Genomic DNA, 17656 nt, shown 5'->3' on the forward strand with positions numbered 1-17656 from the left:
ATGCATTTCTCAATTTTCATTCCCGCCATTCTTCTTCTACCATATGCCACCCAAGCACTCACCTACTGGCTAGACAAAAATTGTGTTCCAGGAAAATCACTCGAAGCACCCAAAAATACACCCGTATCTGGAGACGGTACTCATCGCTGAGATGTGCTTTTCGATGAACTTAGAGCTGTCGGTAAAGTGGCAGGAGATCGGTTAACGAATGCAAGAAGGGATCCAGATTTTACTAGGGCATTCAATGTTCTTTTCAGACAAGATACACAGAATGTTAACAATGGGCTTGATCAACATGGACAGGCGGCACTGGCACTGAGAAAATATTTCTTGGCTTTAGAGGGAATGACTCATGAGGAGGTTCAGGTCAATGCTGATCTTAGGTTTTGTAGGTTTTATTCTTTGGTTTTTGAAGAAGTTTGTTAGAGGTTCTAACGTTTTTCATTTAGATTGTGATAATGATGCACGCTGGGTTCAGAAAACAGGAGATGGGGAAACGGGATGGAAAGGTAAGGATCTTCATTATGCAATCTGATACAGACCTCCTATTGCAATGGAATCTATATTTTTTAGGTAGAGGACTAATATTTGAGGCACTACTCAGATACCGAGAATCACTTATCTACGCTAAAACGCTATTGTAAAGATGCTGGTGTGAGTGCTATTACATGTAAGTTATCTCAGAAACAGCCATTCTCTAAAGACGAAACTGCTCTTTCTGTTTTATCATTATTAGAGATTTCATTAAATAAATGAAAAATCGATCCGAACGCACTCTAACATCTAGAATACTTCAAGTCTAACATACTAATTATCTGAATGATATATTGGTTATTCTGAAAACACAAAATTTAGCTGAAGATATGTTAATAAAATTAAAAATTGAGATTTAAGTTTTAACTGATATGCGTTTTTTTACATTACACGACTGCTTATACCGACTAGGAGTCAGAGGCTTCGTGAATCGAGACCCTCGCTGTTGGTATCAATTTGGTGTTGATTAAAGTGTAAAGTACTTTATTCTTATCAATATGATTGATTATATTATTCGTTTTGATCATTATTAACTATGGGAAGCTAGTATTTAAAATAGTAGAAGTGCTAGCGTTAGTGTATATGCTAGTATATATGCTAGTGCAATACAGTGTTCTTTTAGATCATATGATTGATATCCCGATACTGGCAATTCTTAAGTTGAATGGATCATGTGCTTTAAGTCTAAGTCCATTATTCAATCTTAAGTATAGTTAGGCTGTAAAATGGGGCCCCATGGGTCGGGTTTTCGATCTCACGTCCCACCCATCGGGACCCCATGGGTTGGGTGGGTAATAGTATAAATAGACGTCCCACCCATGGGTTACCCAATGGGTTGCCAAGACTCCAATGGGTTGCCAAGAACCCAATGGGTAACCCAAAATACTATGGGTAACCCAAGACCCAATGGGTAATCCAAAATACTATGGGTAACCCAAAGCCCAGGATCTATTAAGCATCAATATGATATATATAAAGAATTCTACTAATATTTCTACTAATTATCTTCTTTACATTATATTTCGATTATATTTCTATTATAGAGTTGGAAAAGTGTTTTATTATATTCATAGTATTCAGTAATTCTTCTAAAAGAAAATACATTTATGAATTTGTAGAAGCACTGAGATAATCAAGTTAATCTGTATATGCATGATGATTATTAGCATATGAATATCCTAAAATATCACTACACATAGCCCGAATCAGAAGTATATCCTTTTGTTGAATTGTAATTCGTTTTGCATAAATTACTGCAAGATTTGTTATTGAAATTAAATGATTAGTACAAAACTTAATAGATATTAAGAGATTAGATTAAACTTACATTCAAACTCTCTAACTAAACATGCTTCAGCAGCTTCTTATAAAGCCAATAATACAATTGATTGCTAGCAAATAACTTTTAGAATCAAATCCTGAATAATCTCTCGAACAAAACATTGAAAAGGAAGCTTTCGGATCAATAACTCGGCGTCTTTTTGATATCTTCTGATTTCACGTAATGTAATTGCTAGAAATTGGGCTTAGTATATTATTCTACTAATATTTCTATTAATCAACTTACTGTCTGGCTTGAAGCGATATGCTTTCTTAGGAATTTTCTTAGAAACAGGTTTCTTTTATATATTTTTTATTACTTTATTTGGAAGCGATCGACGACTCTGAATGCTTGATATTCTATTGAAATTAGTAGATAAATTAATAGAATGAAATCAATTAATATATTTAATAACATCTTCTGAATAGTGTATTGTTGTTGTAGTAGTAAAGAAATGAAATTGAAAAAGAGGTCGTTTGTATTGTATGATATTTTTGTGTGGATGTCTTAGAACTTAGGTTGTTGCCTTGGAAACAAAAAAAACAAAAACTTCGAAATTCACTACTATACTATTATTTTCCAATTCTCATCTTTCTTTAATTTTTCTATTATTCTAATAAACAACATTCTTCGATTTCTTATTACAGAATCCTTTTTTGCAATCAAATATCTTTCATTTTTTTAATCTTTCTATTAATCCGAAATCTTTATAATATCTGGAAAGCGAAAAGTATCAAAGGACTTATCGCAAAATCCTAATACAATCAAAGTGTGTAAGAGGAATGAAACTTTAGAAAATAACCCTATTCGTAGAAAAATTGAAAAGGCCAAAGCAAGAGATCAAAGTGCTGTCACCTATACAAAAAAGAAATTGAAGACAACACAAAAATATATCAACACTTCCAATAATACTCAACACTAGATATTGATTGATTGCGATACAGAAACTCAGCACAAACAATATGTATATATCTTTATTCAACTAATTTTTCTACTAATCCGATTAATAAAGTAATAAAAGGTAACAATTGGAAAAGTGTTGCTACATCTCTAGACTAGGAAGATTATAATGAGCAATTTGCTATTATAAATAACAATAATAGTGTATAAGAGAATATTGAATATAAAAAAGAGTATAATGAGATATATAAGAGTTTATAGAAAGATAATGAAGCTTTCAATTAAGAATATAATCGGAAAAGAAAGGATGATAAGGAGTTTGAAGAAAGAGAAGCACTTTTGACTTACAATATCTATAATCCTCCAAAGGTAAGTAATATTATATAATTAATGGAAAGATTAATAGAAACTGATCTTTATTAGAGATACAAGTATTTGCTACTTCGATGCTAACAAAAAACTTGGAGAAGTGCTAAAAAGATATTGTTCAAAAAATCCAGGAAATCGAAGAATATTGTAAAGGCCTTTTTTACCTTTAGTTGATAAGAAATTCAAAAAGGATTAAGGTAAGAATTTTTCCTTATATTGATCTTTATATAAATTGATTAATTTGGTTAGACACTCTTTTCTTTATCATCAATTGCAGAAGAAACAAAGCAAGTTGGCAAAGAATATATACAAATTTCAGTTGTAAGTTTATATTCTCATTCTTGAACCCTGTTTCAAAATCTAATTAATTTAGCTTATTTAATAAACTTTATGATTTGAGAAAGGAATATAAGAAAACTGTAGAGTATGATATACTATTTCCACTAATCTTTCTACTAATCTTTCGATTAATCCACTAATCCTTACTAGAAAAACTTTAATATAGAAATCACCTGCAACTTTCTTTATAAGTCCCAAGAAAGCATTCTGGAGAATATATATAGCTTATTTTATGAATAATTCTAAAATAAATAATTAAATTGATCTTCCTAGTTCTGTATTTTGATGGTCAGAGTTTATTAAAGAGATCGATAATATAGGATTTTTCATTCCAAAAAATAATCGAAAACAATATATTGATACAAGGAGATTGGTTTATGGTAAGAAAATCGATCAGGAATTGTGGGATCTTTGGCAATTGGTTTTATCTGTGAATGCAAATTTGCAAGTGTTATTTAATACTCAAGCTAATCAAAAGCTTATTGAGAGTTTCTATAATTAAAACTGATATTTTAATATAGAATAATCAAATTGAAGTTCTATTATATATTTTCTACTAAGTTTTCTACTAATTTTCTACTTAACACTCTTGTTTTTTGTAAGAATAGATTTTATCTTTCAAAATCTATTAGATATTGAAATCTATTTGGATAACTTTGTTATATCTTCCAGTTATCTTTTAAATGCTCCTAATTCTAAACTATTCAATCCTTTTCGTTCTTTGCCTTTTTATAAATTATCTTTTGAATTATATGGAAAAGATGAAAGGTTTTTTAAATAAACATAAGAAGTTTATCAGAATTTTATTAAATAATGGAAAACTACTTAATGGTTTAATAACCAGATCAATGATTTAACTAATTTAATAAAAAAGATTCATTAGGATTCAACTACTCATAAATCAACATATTGGATTAAATACAATCAGGTTACGAATAAGGGAACCGAAGAGCCAGTTTTAATATGTTGTCAATATAATAAAGAACTGAATCACCCTGAGATTAAGAATACTGATACCAATACATTATCTAAACATCTTCAAAGTAATACATATCGAAAAGCAGTTTTTCGAAATGGACATCAAAGAGGATTAAATGAATATCTTGTTATAAGAGTAGATAGTAAACGATTAATAGAAATATTAATAGAAAGCTAATTCTTTTTCAAATGGGTTTACTAAAACAACTTATAGAAGAAGCATTTTATGATTAACTTCTATAAACAATTATTTTTTTACAAATATCTTTTCGAGCTATTGAAGATAAAGAATAGCAATAGCTTGCTTAAATGCAAAATCCTGGATTCCCTTTTCCCTCTGTATATATATTTTGAAAACGATTGATAATCCAAGTCGAAAATCTTGAAAAGAATATATTGCTTTTGAAAATAATGAAAGGAAATAAGATTGCTTTATTCTTAGATGCTTGGTTTAATATAAACAGATTATCTTTTCTTGGAATTTTGGTTTATTATATTTCCAAAGATTAGGAATTAATTGAAAAGCTCATTAGATTCGAAAACTTAATAAATATTTATTCAGGATAAGCTTTAACTAAATTATAAAAAATATTATTGATAAATTCGATATTACTGATTAGATTATTTCGATTACTACTAATAATACATCTAATAATTTCAAGATAATAGAAGAAATCAATTATACTTCGAGAAGGTATTTAATAGAGATCGATTTCTGAATAAACGTATTCAGCATATACCTTGTTTAGCATATATTATTCAATTTACTTTAAAAATACTTTTTGGATCAATTCATTTGATTTTAATTAACAAAACATTTATTCAAGATTAAAATAATGATACAAAAACAAGCGATCTAAAAAGAATTCGTTTATTGGAAAATAATACTATTCCTTTTATTCTTGTTAAAATAAATAATTTGATTTCTCTATTAATCTTTCTATTAATTCTTATCTAGATTCGAAAACTAGCTATATTCTCGAATTCTAGTACACAACGACGATTGAGGTTTTTGAATATTCAATAAAAACTTATCAGAAATAATTAGACGGAGTTGAGAAGGCCAATTAATCTTTTGATAAATGTTTCAACTCGATGGGATTCGACTTGTTATATATTGATATATGCAGTATATCTTCGAAACGCAATCAATAAATACTATCAGGATTATTCTGATACGAGAATATTTTTTTTATCAGAAGCAGAATAAAAGCAAATTAGATATCTTATTGATCTTATTCGTCCATTCAATTTCTATACTATACATATAGACAGGACAAAAGGAACTACTTTGCTATATACATTAGATATTTACAATAATTTATATAAGCATCTGGCTGAAAGTCGTCGTCGTTTGACTAAAAAAAAGAAGAAATATTTATGGGTTGAAAAACTAATAGAAGCTATTGATGAAGCAAAAAGAAAATTGAATAAATATTACAATAATATATATAATGATCTTGATAGTATTTACACAATAGGAGCTTTACTATGTTCAGTTTCAAAGACAACTGCTTTCAATTCAAATTCTTATTGGTTGAATTATCAAAATCGGAATTGACAAACTGAATTCGAAGCACAATTTCGTCGACTTTGAGAAACCGAATATCAACAATATACACCATCTAGAATTACTGAACTTCAAGCTTTGCAAGATTCAAATAAGGATAATCTAGCAATTGTTTTGGAACAATTTCGTTGAAATACTTCTGGACAATACAGATCTCAAGAAATTGCTGTAGATAAAGTAGATTCTTAGTTATATTCTTGTAAATCTTTTTATTAATCTTTTTATTAATTATATCTCTAATATTCTATTAACCTCTTCTGATATAGCTATTCTCTTTTATTAGAAAGTAAAAAAATATAATTATCCAGGTTTAACTAGAATGACTAGGGATTTCCTTTGTATTCTAATAACAAAAGTTGATGTAAACGAATATTCAGTTATACTAGGGATTTATATTCATATCAACATGGATAACTTATTTTAGAAACTATTTGTAATAATATTTTCCTTTTTTATTACCAACAGAAATCACAAAAGGAGACTCCAAATAGAAATAGAGACTATTATATATTTCAGGATATTATACAAATTGCTAAAGAATCTATAGCTTTAACTGAAGAGAAAATCGAAGCCGAAATTGCGAATTTACAAAATGAGATTAATCTTAAAATCAAACAACTTGATAATTAGAACCAAAAGAATTATATTAGCAACAAAGAATCGAATATGAATACTATACATACAACACAAAAGGAGTTTCGAAGACATCATCAACTACAAAGAAATATACTATTAACCAGAACATCACAACATCTTTCTCAAAATGATTACAAAAATCAAGCAAAATATATCAAATCAAATAAATAAAAAATTGAAAAACAAAAACCCAGCAATTTATAACGATTTACAGATTACTACAGAAGATCAAGCTACACAACCCGATTTACCAAGCTATAATTCAAAAAGGCAACGAATTGAAGATAATGAGATTATAATTAATAAATCCAATAGAAAAAGGAGTCAAAAAAGATTTCATAATATACTTAATAGACATAGATAGTTACCCGAATTAAGAATTGAAGAATGTTCTATTAATCTTTCTATTAATCTTGAACAATACACTTTATAACCCTAATTACTATCTATTACCCACTAAATTACTCATTACCCATTAAATTACCCATTACCCATTAGATTACCCATAGTATTTTGGGTTACCCATAGTATTTTGGGTTACCCATGGTATTTTGGGTTACCCATGGTATTTGGGTTACCCATAGTATTTTGGGTTACCCATGGGTAATGGGATGGTTTTTAGAAATCCTACCCACCCATTGGGTACCCAATGAGGTGTATTACCCACCCATTGGGACCATTACCCAGTGGGTGGGGTCCCACCCACTGGGTTTTCTACGCAGACTAATAATAGAAATCGTATAGTACTTATGGGATTGTATATATAAACCATTTTTCTAATCTATATATATTTATTGTATAAAGAGTTTTAAATATCCACTCAACATTTTCTATTTTCATAATCTCCTCCCAACTAACACCAGAACTATACCTTAATATTCAGCCTATATTGTTCCTCTAAAAAAAGAGGATTTCTACTAATGTAATTCCAACAATTACTTCTTTTTATTCTAAATCTTAATAGGAAAGGCTAGTCTCTAAAAACAGAGCTTTTTTGCTAGTTATTATAAGGATTGTTTTTTCGATCCGATTATTCTCTCTTTTGAATCTGTATACTCTCGAGTGTTTAATATTTGTATTTCCATTAGGAGTAGAATACATTATATTAATGGAGCCTGTAATAGAGCTTGTTGTCTTAGGTCTTATCTGAGTTTTCAGTATATTAATAATAGGTTTTCTGTATATTGCTTTCTAGCTGTAATTGTTTTGTTACAGGCTTTCTTTCTTGATTAAGAATAATCTCCGTTACTTTTAGCAAAGCAAAGATAATCATACTTTTAAACTTTGTGGCAAGTTTGTGTTATTGATTTTGGAATCCTTGTGTAAACTTATCTATTAGTATTGTGAATACTTCAATCACTTTCTATCTCTCCTTCTCTATCTTATCGATCTTTTCGAATCGTTTCTTGATTGTATTAAGGGCAAAACCTGTAAGTAATCTTATAATTGGTAAAGGCTGTATACCAGCCCCTAAGGTATTAATGATTATTTAAAGGGGAAGTACCCCCTAGGTTAAGAACCGCTCGGTATATTAGGGTGCGTATTGCTATTAGCGTGATAGAAACCTCCTATAAGTACAAGGTTGATAGAATTAAGTCTACCAGAGTAGAGGAAATAAATAAGAAGTATGTTTGGTATAATAAAGGCATATATTGCTATATTTCTTGGCTGGAAATCATATAAATCGTTGTTGAATGTATATTTAATAATAAATTTCTATATATAGACTTAATATCTAATTTATTTAATAGCGATTTTGCTATAATATTAATATCTTAAATTTCTTTTCAATTATTCTATTTATTAGAATACTTTCCAGAGAATAAGGATTCGAATATCAATCCTTTCTTTAATTTCTATTAAAATAATAATTCCAAGGTACTGGTCCGATTAGCTTTTTTAATAATAATAATCTTATAGTTAAACTTTTTGTAATTCTAATTAATAAGAGTTATTAATATAAATATAATAGTTTTTTACAAATTTATTTTTTATAAATCTAAACCAAATTCCTTTTATTATATTATCAATAATTGTAATAAAATATCTATTTTTATTTTTAAAAGATTTTTGAATTTTTAATAAATATATACAAGTGTTATAGTTTTATAAATAATAAATAATTATGTTGTTCACAATGAAGGAGCAGGCTAGTGGAATGCATGTAATATTGACTATGTAGATTAATATATACTAAGATAAAATCTAACTATAAAGTGGAAGTGATATATACACAATAATATAGCACATATACCACAACTTCCAATACTCCCCAAAGAGTATACTCTCTTAGCTTCTGTAATTAGTTTTGAAGTCCGAGCATATTCTTAAATCTCTCAAATATCATCCTTATATATAGTTTTGTTAATCCATCTACAGCCATATTACTTGTATTGACATAACTGATATTAACTAGGCGTTTTTCTGTGAGATCCCGAATAAAGTGATGACATATATCAATATACTTTAATCACTCATATAGATATGGGTTTTTAATTAATGCTAACATTCCTTAATTGTTTCCAAGTATTTGAACTTCGTTATTACTTTTGATATATTATGGTTGCTTTAAGTCTTTCAAGAGTTAAGCTATCTATTACTCTTATTTAATGAACATTACTATAGAAATGTATTTAGTTTTTATACTAGATGTAATTATAAATATCTGCTTTTTGCTTGCCTATAAGATTAATTTACTATAGAATATTATTACTTTATTAGAAATACTTTTTCGATTAATTCTATTGCTTACCCAGTCTGTATTGATATATACTTTAATAATTTATTATAAAAGATTATATTCTTTATAAATATCTGATTGAATTTTCTAGGTCTAAAATATAGTTTTTGTTTAATAGTCGATCTCAAATATCTTATAAGGTTTTTGAATATAACACTATAATATTTGGCAGGATTTGATATAGCTTATACTAATCTTTGAGACTGAATGCGATATTCGGTTTAATATAAACTATAGGGTGGATTGTATTACTAATTACTTGTTGATATTTATTTATATTAGTGAGCTTATTATCTAGAAGTGTCAATCACAATTGATTGTAATCCGAAATTGGTATTTTTTTAGAATATATTGATTATAAGAGATCCCGAAATGGATAAGCATTATATTCAGATATTCTTTTTGATTTATAATTAATACTCTTTCAGATCTATTATAAATAATATATACTTCTAGATCTTATTAATCTCCCTAGATCTTTAGTATTGAATCGAGCCAAAAGGTTATGATAAAAATTATTTATATCTTGTTTTTGTATAGTAATAATAAGAATATTATTTTATATAAATTAAGAGAAGTAGTTATTGCAAATGATTGATATATAAATACAATCTGAAAGGCTTTATATAAAATCCATCTTGATTAACTTTCCCTTTAAAAAAAAACTTCAATTTCTATTAATTTACTTTAGCTTATAAAGGCTTTGAAGTATATATAGAATACAATTATAATAAACTTGAATACTTTGAAGAGGTGTTAAATAGATTTCTTTTTTCAAATATAATTCAATAAATGCATTTTTGATATCGAAATAAGAATATTCAAGATCTTCTCTTACAACAATTATAAGGAAAAGACAAAGAATATTGAATCGAATTATAGAAACAACGATTTTATTATAATCTTTATTTAAAAACTTTAATTGAATTCTTTAATTATCAAATTTAGCTTTGAATGCTTTATTTATTATTTTTTTGTTTGATAGTAATATTTTATTTTGTTGAAACTAGATTGCTTTTCTTATAATAAAATAAATTCTTTTTAATGCTATTCTTGATTAATGATTTTATTTCTTCTTGAATTACACCTTACTAGTCATTTTATATATCTTTTTGTTATTATTATATCTTTATATATATTTAGTATTTTGATTCCTATATTTTTGTTATTAACAAAATAGTTTCAATCTCTATTATATATTCTCTAAAAGAGTCAAGATCTTGGAAGCAATTCTATTATTCGTTTTTTATCTTGAATTGATGAATATTTTGGGATCGCAATTATAGTATACTCAATTGATTCTGATGCTGATTTATTTTAAGGAGATAAGTAGAGACTGGATAATCTTGGAGGTATATCTTTTTATATTGTTGTTATCATTTCTCTTTTTTTTTTCTGAGATTATACCTCGAATTTGATAAATTTGAAATAGATATGGATATAGATATTATAAATAATAAAGTTTTATAAAGATAATTATAATTGAATCTAATATATAGAATTAGAAATTAACATAATCTCAGATAAGGTAATCTCTATTTCTTTATCATTTTTTTTTATTAGTTTTGATAAATCATTATTATTTATCGGATATTTCTATATTTGTTTTTTATCAAAATATAATATTCTTGTCACGGGTTCAATACGTAGCTATGTGGATACCTTAGGCATCCGCTCTCCATATAGTCGGCGCCTCTCCGCCTCCTTCTTCACTCCTTGTAGAATATTATATATCGTATCTAGTACCTATCTTCTGCACTGTTGATAGTATATTCTACTTTACAAAAGAGTCTCGTTGCAGTAAGAGTAATTCGATTTTGAAAAGAAATTCTTGTTCCTGTTTTAATTTGCTTAAGGCAAGTCTTTTACAGTTTTTATAATCTTTTGTGCCTTTTGCACTTTTTGCGGTTTTTTCGTTTTTGCCTTTATCTTGTCTTCATCTTTATCTTCGGTTTGTCCTCTTTTCCACTATGGCTGATACATCGAGTACTTCGAGCATTAGCTCATCACTATCTATTTGTCTGAGATACTTAGAGCTGAAAATCAATAACACTTTTAATTAATAACAATAGATTACAAAAAAGCTATCTAGCCTTCAGGATTATAAATTTTATAGCTTTCCTTTTTTTATTAATATTAATATAAAATTATAGGATTACTTTAATTATTGTGAATGTTATTAATTGTATATTCGATTTATTTTTTATTATTTAATACAGTATTCAATGAGATTTGGCTTATAAAATATCTCCTTAAGATTATTATAGAAAATCATTAAATATTCAATTTCATTAACTCAATTGCTACAATTTCAATTTATACAAAATTCATTAGGTGCTCCTATTCAAGATAGGGTCGGCTGATAACAAACGTCGAAGAACTCTAAGTCCCTTCGAGGGGAAAAGACAGGATTGATATTTCGATAAGAGGAATACATTGTCTAAAAGCAAGGCTTACAAATCTGCTGGATAATCGATCTGATTGTTTTCGATATAAAAAGAAAGAAGCTTTTGCATTTAGCCTTTCTTATTGATGGTTATACATATCAAGAAAGATTAATCAATATAAATAATATCATTAATAAAATCTCGATCCATATTACTAACAACTCTTTTTTCAATAAGCTCAATAGGCTTTATATTTCAATCGATATGGTATATGAAGCCTCAATCCGATTTGATAAACTCAAGATAATCGACAAGATATCTTTTTCAGTTTTTTATATCCAACTAGAATATCTTGATATGGTATATTACAAATAACTATACGAAATGATTATAGTAATGAAAACAAAGATTTTCTATAATCTTTAACAATTATTTATACAAGATCCAATTCTTATTCTTTTATTAATATCAAAAATTGAAAATAGAAATTTGAAGTTTGGAGCTAGAATCTATAAGAGAATAAATACCTTTTAGAATCAAAAATAAATTCGAGCTTTATATATCTTTATACATCCCTAATTAATATATTATTCGCTATACTAGTATTATCTAAATCTATAAATCTCGATATTTTCAAAATACAAAATCAATAATAAAACAAGGAATATCGATTTGGTTTTTATTATTATTACAAGAAACCTGATTACTCGATATAGAACTATAATACCAAGAAACAAGTGGATACACAATAAGCGGCTAGAGGAAACTTCAGATTCACGGGTTCCCGTAAAGGTTTCGGCAGCCATGGCTTGTATCGAGATACTTCCATCGGTTGAGACAATCAATATTCTAATTAATACTCTAATAATCAAAGAGGATCTTATAATCGAAATGATTTTCAGAAATATGGTTCTCGAGGTAATTATAGTAATAATAATAATAATCGAAATAACCCTAGATCTTATTAGTAATTTAATACATTCTATAATTATATTAAGAGTGATTCTTTATTACCCTTTGAAAATACCTCTAATATATCTGTATAGAATACAATCCTGCTACCTGCTCAACCCGATCTGTATGATTTCTCGGGAAATATATTATCTTCGCAATAAATCGCCTACAGAGGTCGTTTGGGAATAAGAAATGGATAAAACGCACTATAGTTAGTATAGAGCTTTTACAACTTAGCTTTATAGATAGTAAATCTTTACTTATTCAAATTACTATATTCCCAGTATATAGCTCTACTTTTAATGTAACTAATCTTATTGATAGTGGGTGTTTTGGAAAAGTCTTTGCTAATTGTATCTTTATCGAAAACTATAAGATACAGACCCAAACCCTATCACATTAACAAGAACTCCACCTAGCAAATGGTAAAATAGTAAACATTATTTCTGATTATTTTATTATGAAGATAGTTTATAGATCTGCATTGTAAAACCTAGCTATTTTTCATTACTATTCTTTCCCCAGAAACATTAATTATTTTCGGGTTGCTTTGGCTTCGATGCTATAACCCCCTTATAAACTGATCCAAAATGACCCTTTTCTTTATATCAGTTTATTACACTATAAGATACTGCCTTTGGACTTTTCAAATACAATACAAGCCCCAATAATAAACTTACTCTAACCAGCACCAAGCCTTGCTGGAATTTTAAAAAAGCCCTCGATTAAGGTTGATTCTATCGAAATTCGGAGAGAACCAAACAAGAGCCAAAGATCACTTATCAGTATTTATATATAGAGGATAATACTGAGAATGAAGGCTATGCTTTATCATCTTCTTTAAAGTATTCAATAAAGATTACAATATTGCTATAGACAAAACACTTATAGAAGGAGTGAATTATTACTATACTAGAACTTACAAAAAAGGAATGTATACACAAGCCCAAATAATTGATAATTGCTTCAGTACTTATTCAATTCTAATCAAAAAGATTGCTAGATCACGTTATTGTAATCCCAATCTACAATGAGACCCATTACTATTATTCTTCATTCCAATATTAAATGTGTAACTATCTAGAGAGAGCTCTAATATAAAGAATATCCATTGACTTTAGGTCACAAGTTTCATTTCCTTTTATCAACAAGATAATATCCGGATAATCCGGCTTATCTAGAATAAATTAGATCGGGCTGTGTTTACAAAACCAATGGCTTTAAGAGCAATCTCTCTCCCAAATTCTATTAATCTCAAAGATCAGAAATATAAGAGTATTTTATAAGGCAATAAAGACCTTTACAAAACCCTTATATAATTACTTTTATATCTATATAATTTTGTTTTCAATTACTATAAACCAATCCACCTGCAACAAATTTTAGAAGCAAATATCTCTAAGTTCCTTACTGGAAAATCTGAGCTTAATAATACTGATATATAAGAAAAGCTTTCTTGCTAGTTACAGAACAAATTATTTGTATTCTTTCCCTGAAACGCTGATATTCTTCTATTATATTGAGTCTAGGATTACAAATCGAATTAATACCCGGAAAAGAGTTCCTTTATTTTAAGAACTGATTATTTTCGCTATTTGAATTGTAAATGGTTTGTAAATAGATCAATAATAATCTTAATAAAGGCTTTATTCGCAAATCTAAATCCTGTAATACTGTATTTTTATTTTTAGTTGTAAAGTCTGGCGGTAGTATATATATTTGTTAGAATTATTATGGATTGAATAATATTATAATAAAGAATCGATATCCCCTTCCAATTGTTCGTGAAACCCTGAATATATTTTGTAATGCTAAGGTATATACTAAATTAGATATCATTACTATCTTTAACAAAATGTAAATTGCAGAGAGTAATAAATAAAAGACAGTATTTATTATTTACTTTAAACTCTTCGAATTCCTAATTATACTATTCGGTTTTTGTAATATCCCAGTCTTTTTTCAATATTATATTAATTATACTTTATTCGATAAACTTGATAAATACTACACCGCCTATCTCGATAATGTCCTTATATATTCAGTGGATATATCTAAATACAAAGATTATATTCAAAACGTAGTATAGAAACTGGCTGATGCTAATTTCCAAATTGATATTAACAAATGCAAATTCGAAACTATCTCAATACGATATTTAGGATTGATTATTATAACTAAAGGTATACAAATAAACCCAAACAAGATTACTGCTATTACCTCCTGGAAGCAGCCTTTCTTTGTAAAAGATCTATAACGATTCCTAGGATTTGCTAATTTCTATTGGTGATTTATATAAGACTTCTCAAAGATCTATCGATTACTTAACAATCTAATACAAAAGGACTCGATATGAACCTAGGGGATTGATTAGAGAAATACCTTTTTTATATTTAAAAACTCTTTTATTATAGTACCGGTTCTTATCTACTTCGATTACAATAAAAAGACAGTTTTGAAAACAGATGTATTGAACTGGGCATTTGGCAGTATCCTTTTACAATATGATTCAAACAATATATTTCGATCTGTAATCTACTTTTCCTTGAAGCACTCGGCAGCTAAATATAATTATGAGATTTACAATAAGGAACTTCTTGTAATTATCAAGTTCATAAAGAAATGGTATCCAAAGCTTCAAGGTTTTTAATACAAATTCGAAATCCTTATTGATTATAAGAATCTCGAATATTTTATAACTATAAAAACACTCAATCAGTAATAGGTTCGTTAATCTGAATTTCTCTTTCAATATAATTTCCACATCGTTTATCAGCCGGGATCTAAGATTATCCAACCGGATGCTTTAAGCTGTAAACAGGAGAACCGACCCGATTTTGCAACAGGAAATAACAAGCACCTCAAGAATAGAGAGTGTACAATCCTATCAATAAATAAATTCGATATCGACCTCTATAACGAACTAACAAAAGGAATCCGTCTTACTCTAACAGATCTTATTGTACCATCCAATAGACCAATTGATAAACTAATCGATATTATATATAAGAGATCAGATATAACCCAGTAGCTAATTACTATAATCGAAAATCCCTTTATTTGAAAGTGGTCTATAGTTTTCAAAAAGATATTATGTATTTCTATGTAAGATTATACCCTAATCAATCGTAAGATTTATTATCACGGAAGATTATAGATCCCATCAGACAACAAATTGAAAATCCAAATAATTTACAGAATGCATTTCTCCAACCCTGCAGAATATTTTGGAAGAACTAAAACGATTAACCTTATCTCTCAAATCTATTAATAGTCCCAAATACATCAGAAAATTGCTATATATATTCAAGCATGCCAACTTTGTATATATACCAAGTCTTCTAAATCAGTCTCATTTGGTTTCCTGTACTCTTTATCAGTTTTATTCAGGGCCTGGTCAGATATCTCAATAGATTATATCACCCCGCTTCCTACTTGTATATACTATAACTTCGATTATAAGCATATTTTGGTTATTGTATGCCATTTGATTAAAATACAATACTTTATCGATATATATACATTAATTATGGATGAACTTGTCGACGCCTTTATTAGCCATATCTATATACTATATAGCCTATCAGATAATATAATCTCCGATTGAGGAATACAATTCATTTCTGGGTTTTGGTCCCAATTATTGGAACACTTAACAATCACATTTAAATACTCCTCAGCCTTCTATTTACAAACAAACAGCCAAACGGAAAGAGTAAACTTGTTTTTGGAATAATATCTTTATATCTTTATAAACTTTTATCAAACGACTGGATGTAGTAGCTACTACTGACTGAATTCGCTTTAAACAATATGATATCTGAAACTACAGGATATTCCTTATTTTTCGCCAACTACGAATTCAATCTATACCTCAAAATTGAGCTTAGTAAACCATGCTTATCAAGGATGATATTAACACAAAAACGCGAATTTTTTAAGGGTAATAAGACTGCTAAAAGAATAGAACGGATTCTATCTCAATTACAGGCTTTGGCTCGATAAGCGGTTGTGATTTATGAAGAGAATGCAAATTGGTATTGAACCGATTCACTTTGTTATAGTATCGGACAGAGAGTCTTTGTCAATACTAAAAAATATGAAAACCTTTCGAAAGGCAAAAAAGCTAGATAATTGCTAGGTTGGATTATACAAGATCTTAAAAGTCTACCCGCGTTCTTGTTTTATTCAATTATTGGAAAACATTTGTATCTTCCTAGTCTTTTATTATTTTTTTCTTTTTCCAGTTAATAATAAAGAGTGATTCCCTGTACAAGTAATAATTAACAAATCAGAGTTAGTTATAATTAGGGATAGAATTCTCGAAAGAAAGGATAACAAAGACGAATTAATATAAAAGTGAATTTTCAAAGGAGTTATAGACAATTATAATGAAAATGGCTATTACTATCTAATCAAATGGAAATATTACACCTTTATCTGGCAATCAGCTTTAGATTTGAAAGAGAATGAAAAGCTTTTAGCAGAATATTATTATATATACCTTGAGAAACCCGGATTACTGAAATAGATTCTGGAAGACCTTATAGCAAAAGTAATCCTTTTGCCAATACCAGTAGTTGATACAACAATAGAACTAACAGTTCGAAAATCAACTCGATAAAAAAAAGTTAGATTTTCTTGAGATAAAGAACAAACAAACTCTAATTGAATCTGGAGGGGATCAAAAAGAAACCAAAAAGTGATTAAGAAAGGATTAAGAGAAAACCAAGAAAGAAACAAAAATAATTCCGCCTGCTTGTAGGGGGAAATGATGAAAGGCTGTTTATTTTCTTTGTTCATTTGATTTAAATATTATAATAAATATTGGGGTACTAATTTTTCTGTTTGCTTGGAACAAGTAAGTTATTAAGGGGAGGTACTATCTGTCACGGTGTGAGCTCACGTGATATGCTGGTCCTATCGGA

General features: G+C 28.1%; 1 protein-coding gene across 1 annotated transcript; it reads left to right on the top strand.

Moving 5' to 3' along the window:
• EAF02_009714 (uncharacterized protein) lies at positions 1-535 on the top strand (the record flags this gene model as incomplete). Its single annotated transcript, XM_038905762.1, has 3 exons — positions 1-136; positions 188-388; positions 450-535. 3 exons carry the CDS (start codon positions 1-3, stop codon positions 533-535), a joined length of 423 nt encoding a protein of 140 aa, XP_038754502.1.
• Positions 536-17656: the final 17121 nt, after the last annotated feature.

This window comes from Botrytis sinoallii, assembly GCF_014898435.1.
Source record: "Botrytis sinoallii strain Bc 23 chromosome Unknown BSIN_021, whole genome shotgun sequence".
NCBI classification, from domain to species: Eukaryota; Fungi; Ascomycota; class Leotiomycetes; order Helotiales; family Sclerotiniaceae; genus Botrytis; species Botrytis sinoallii.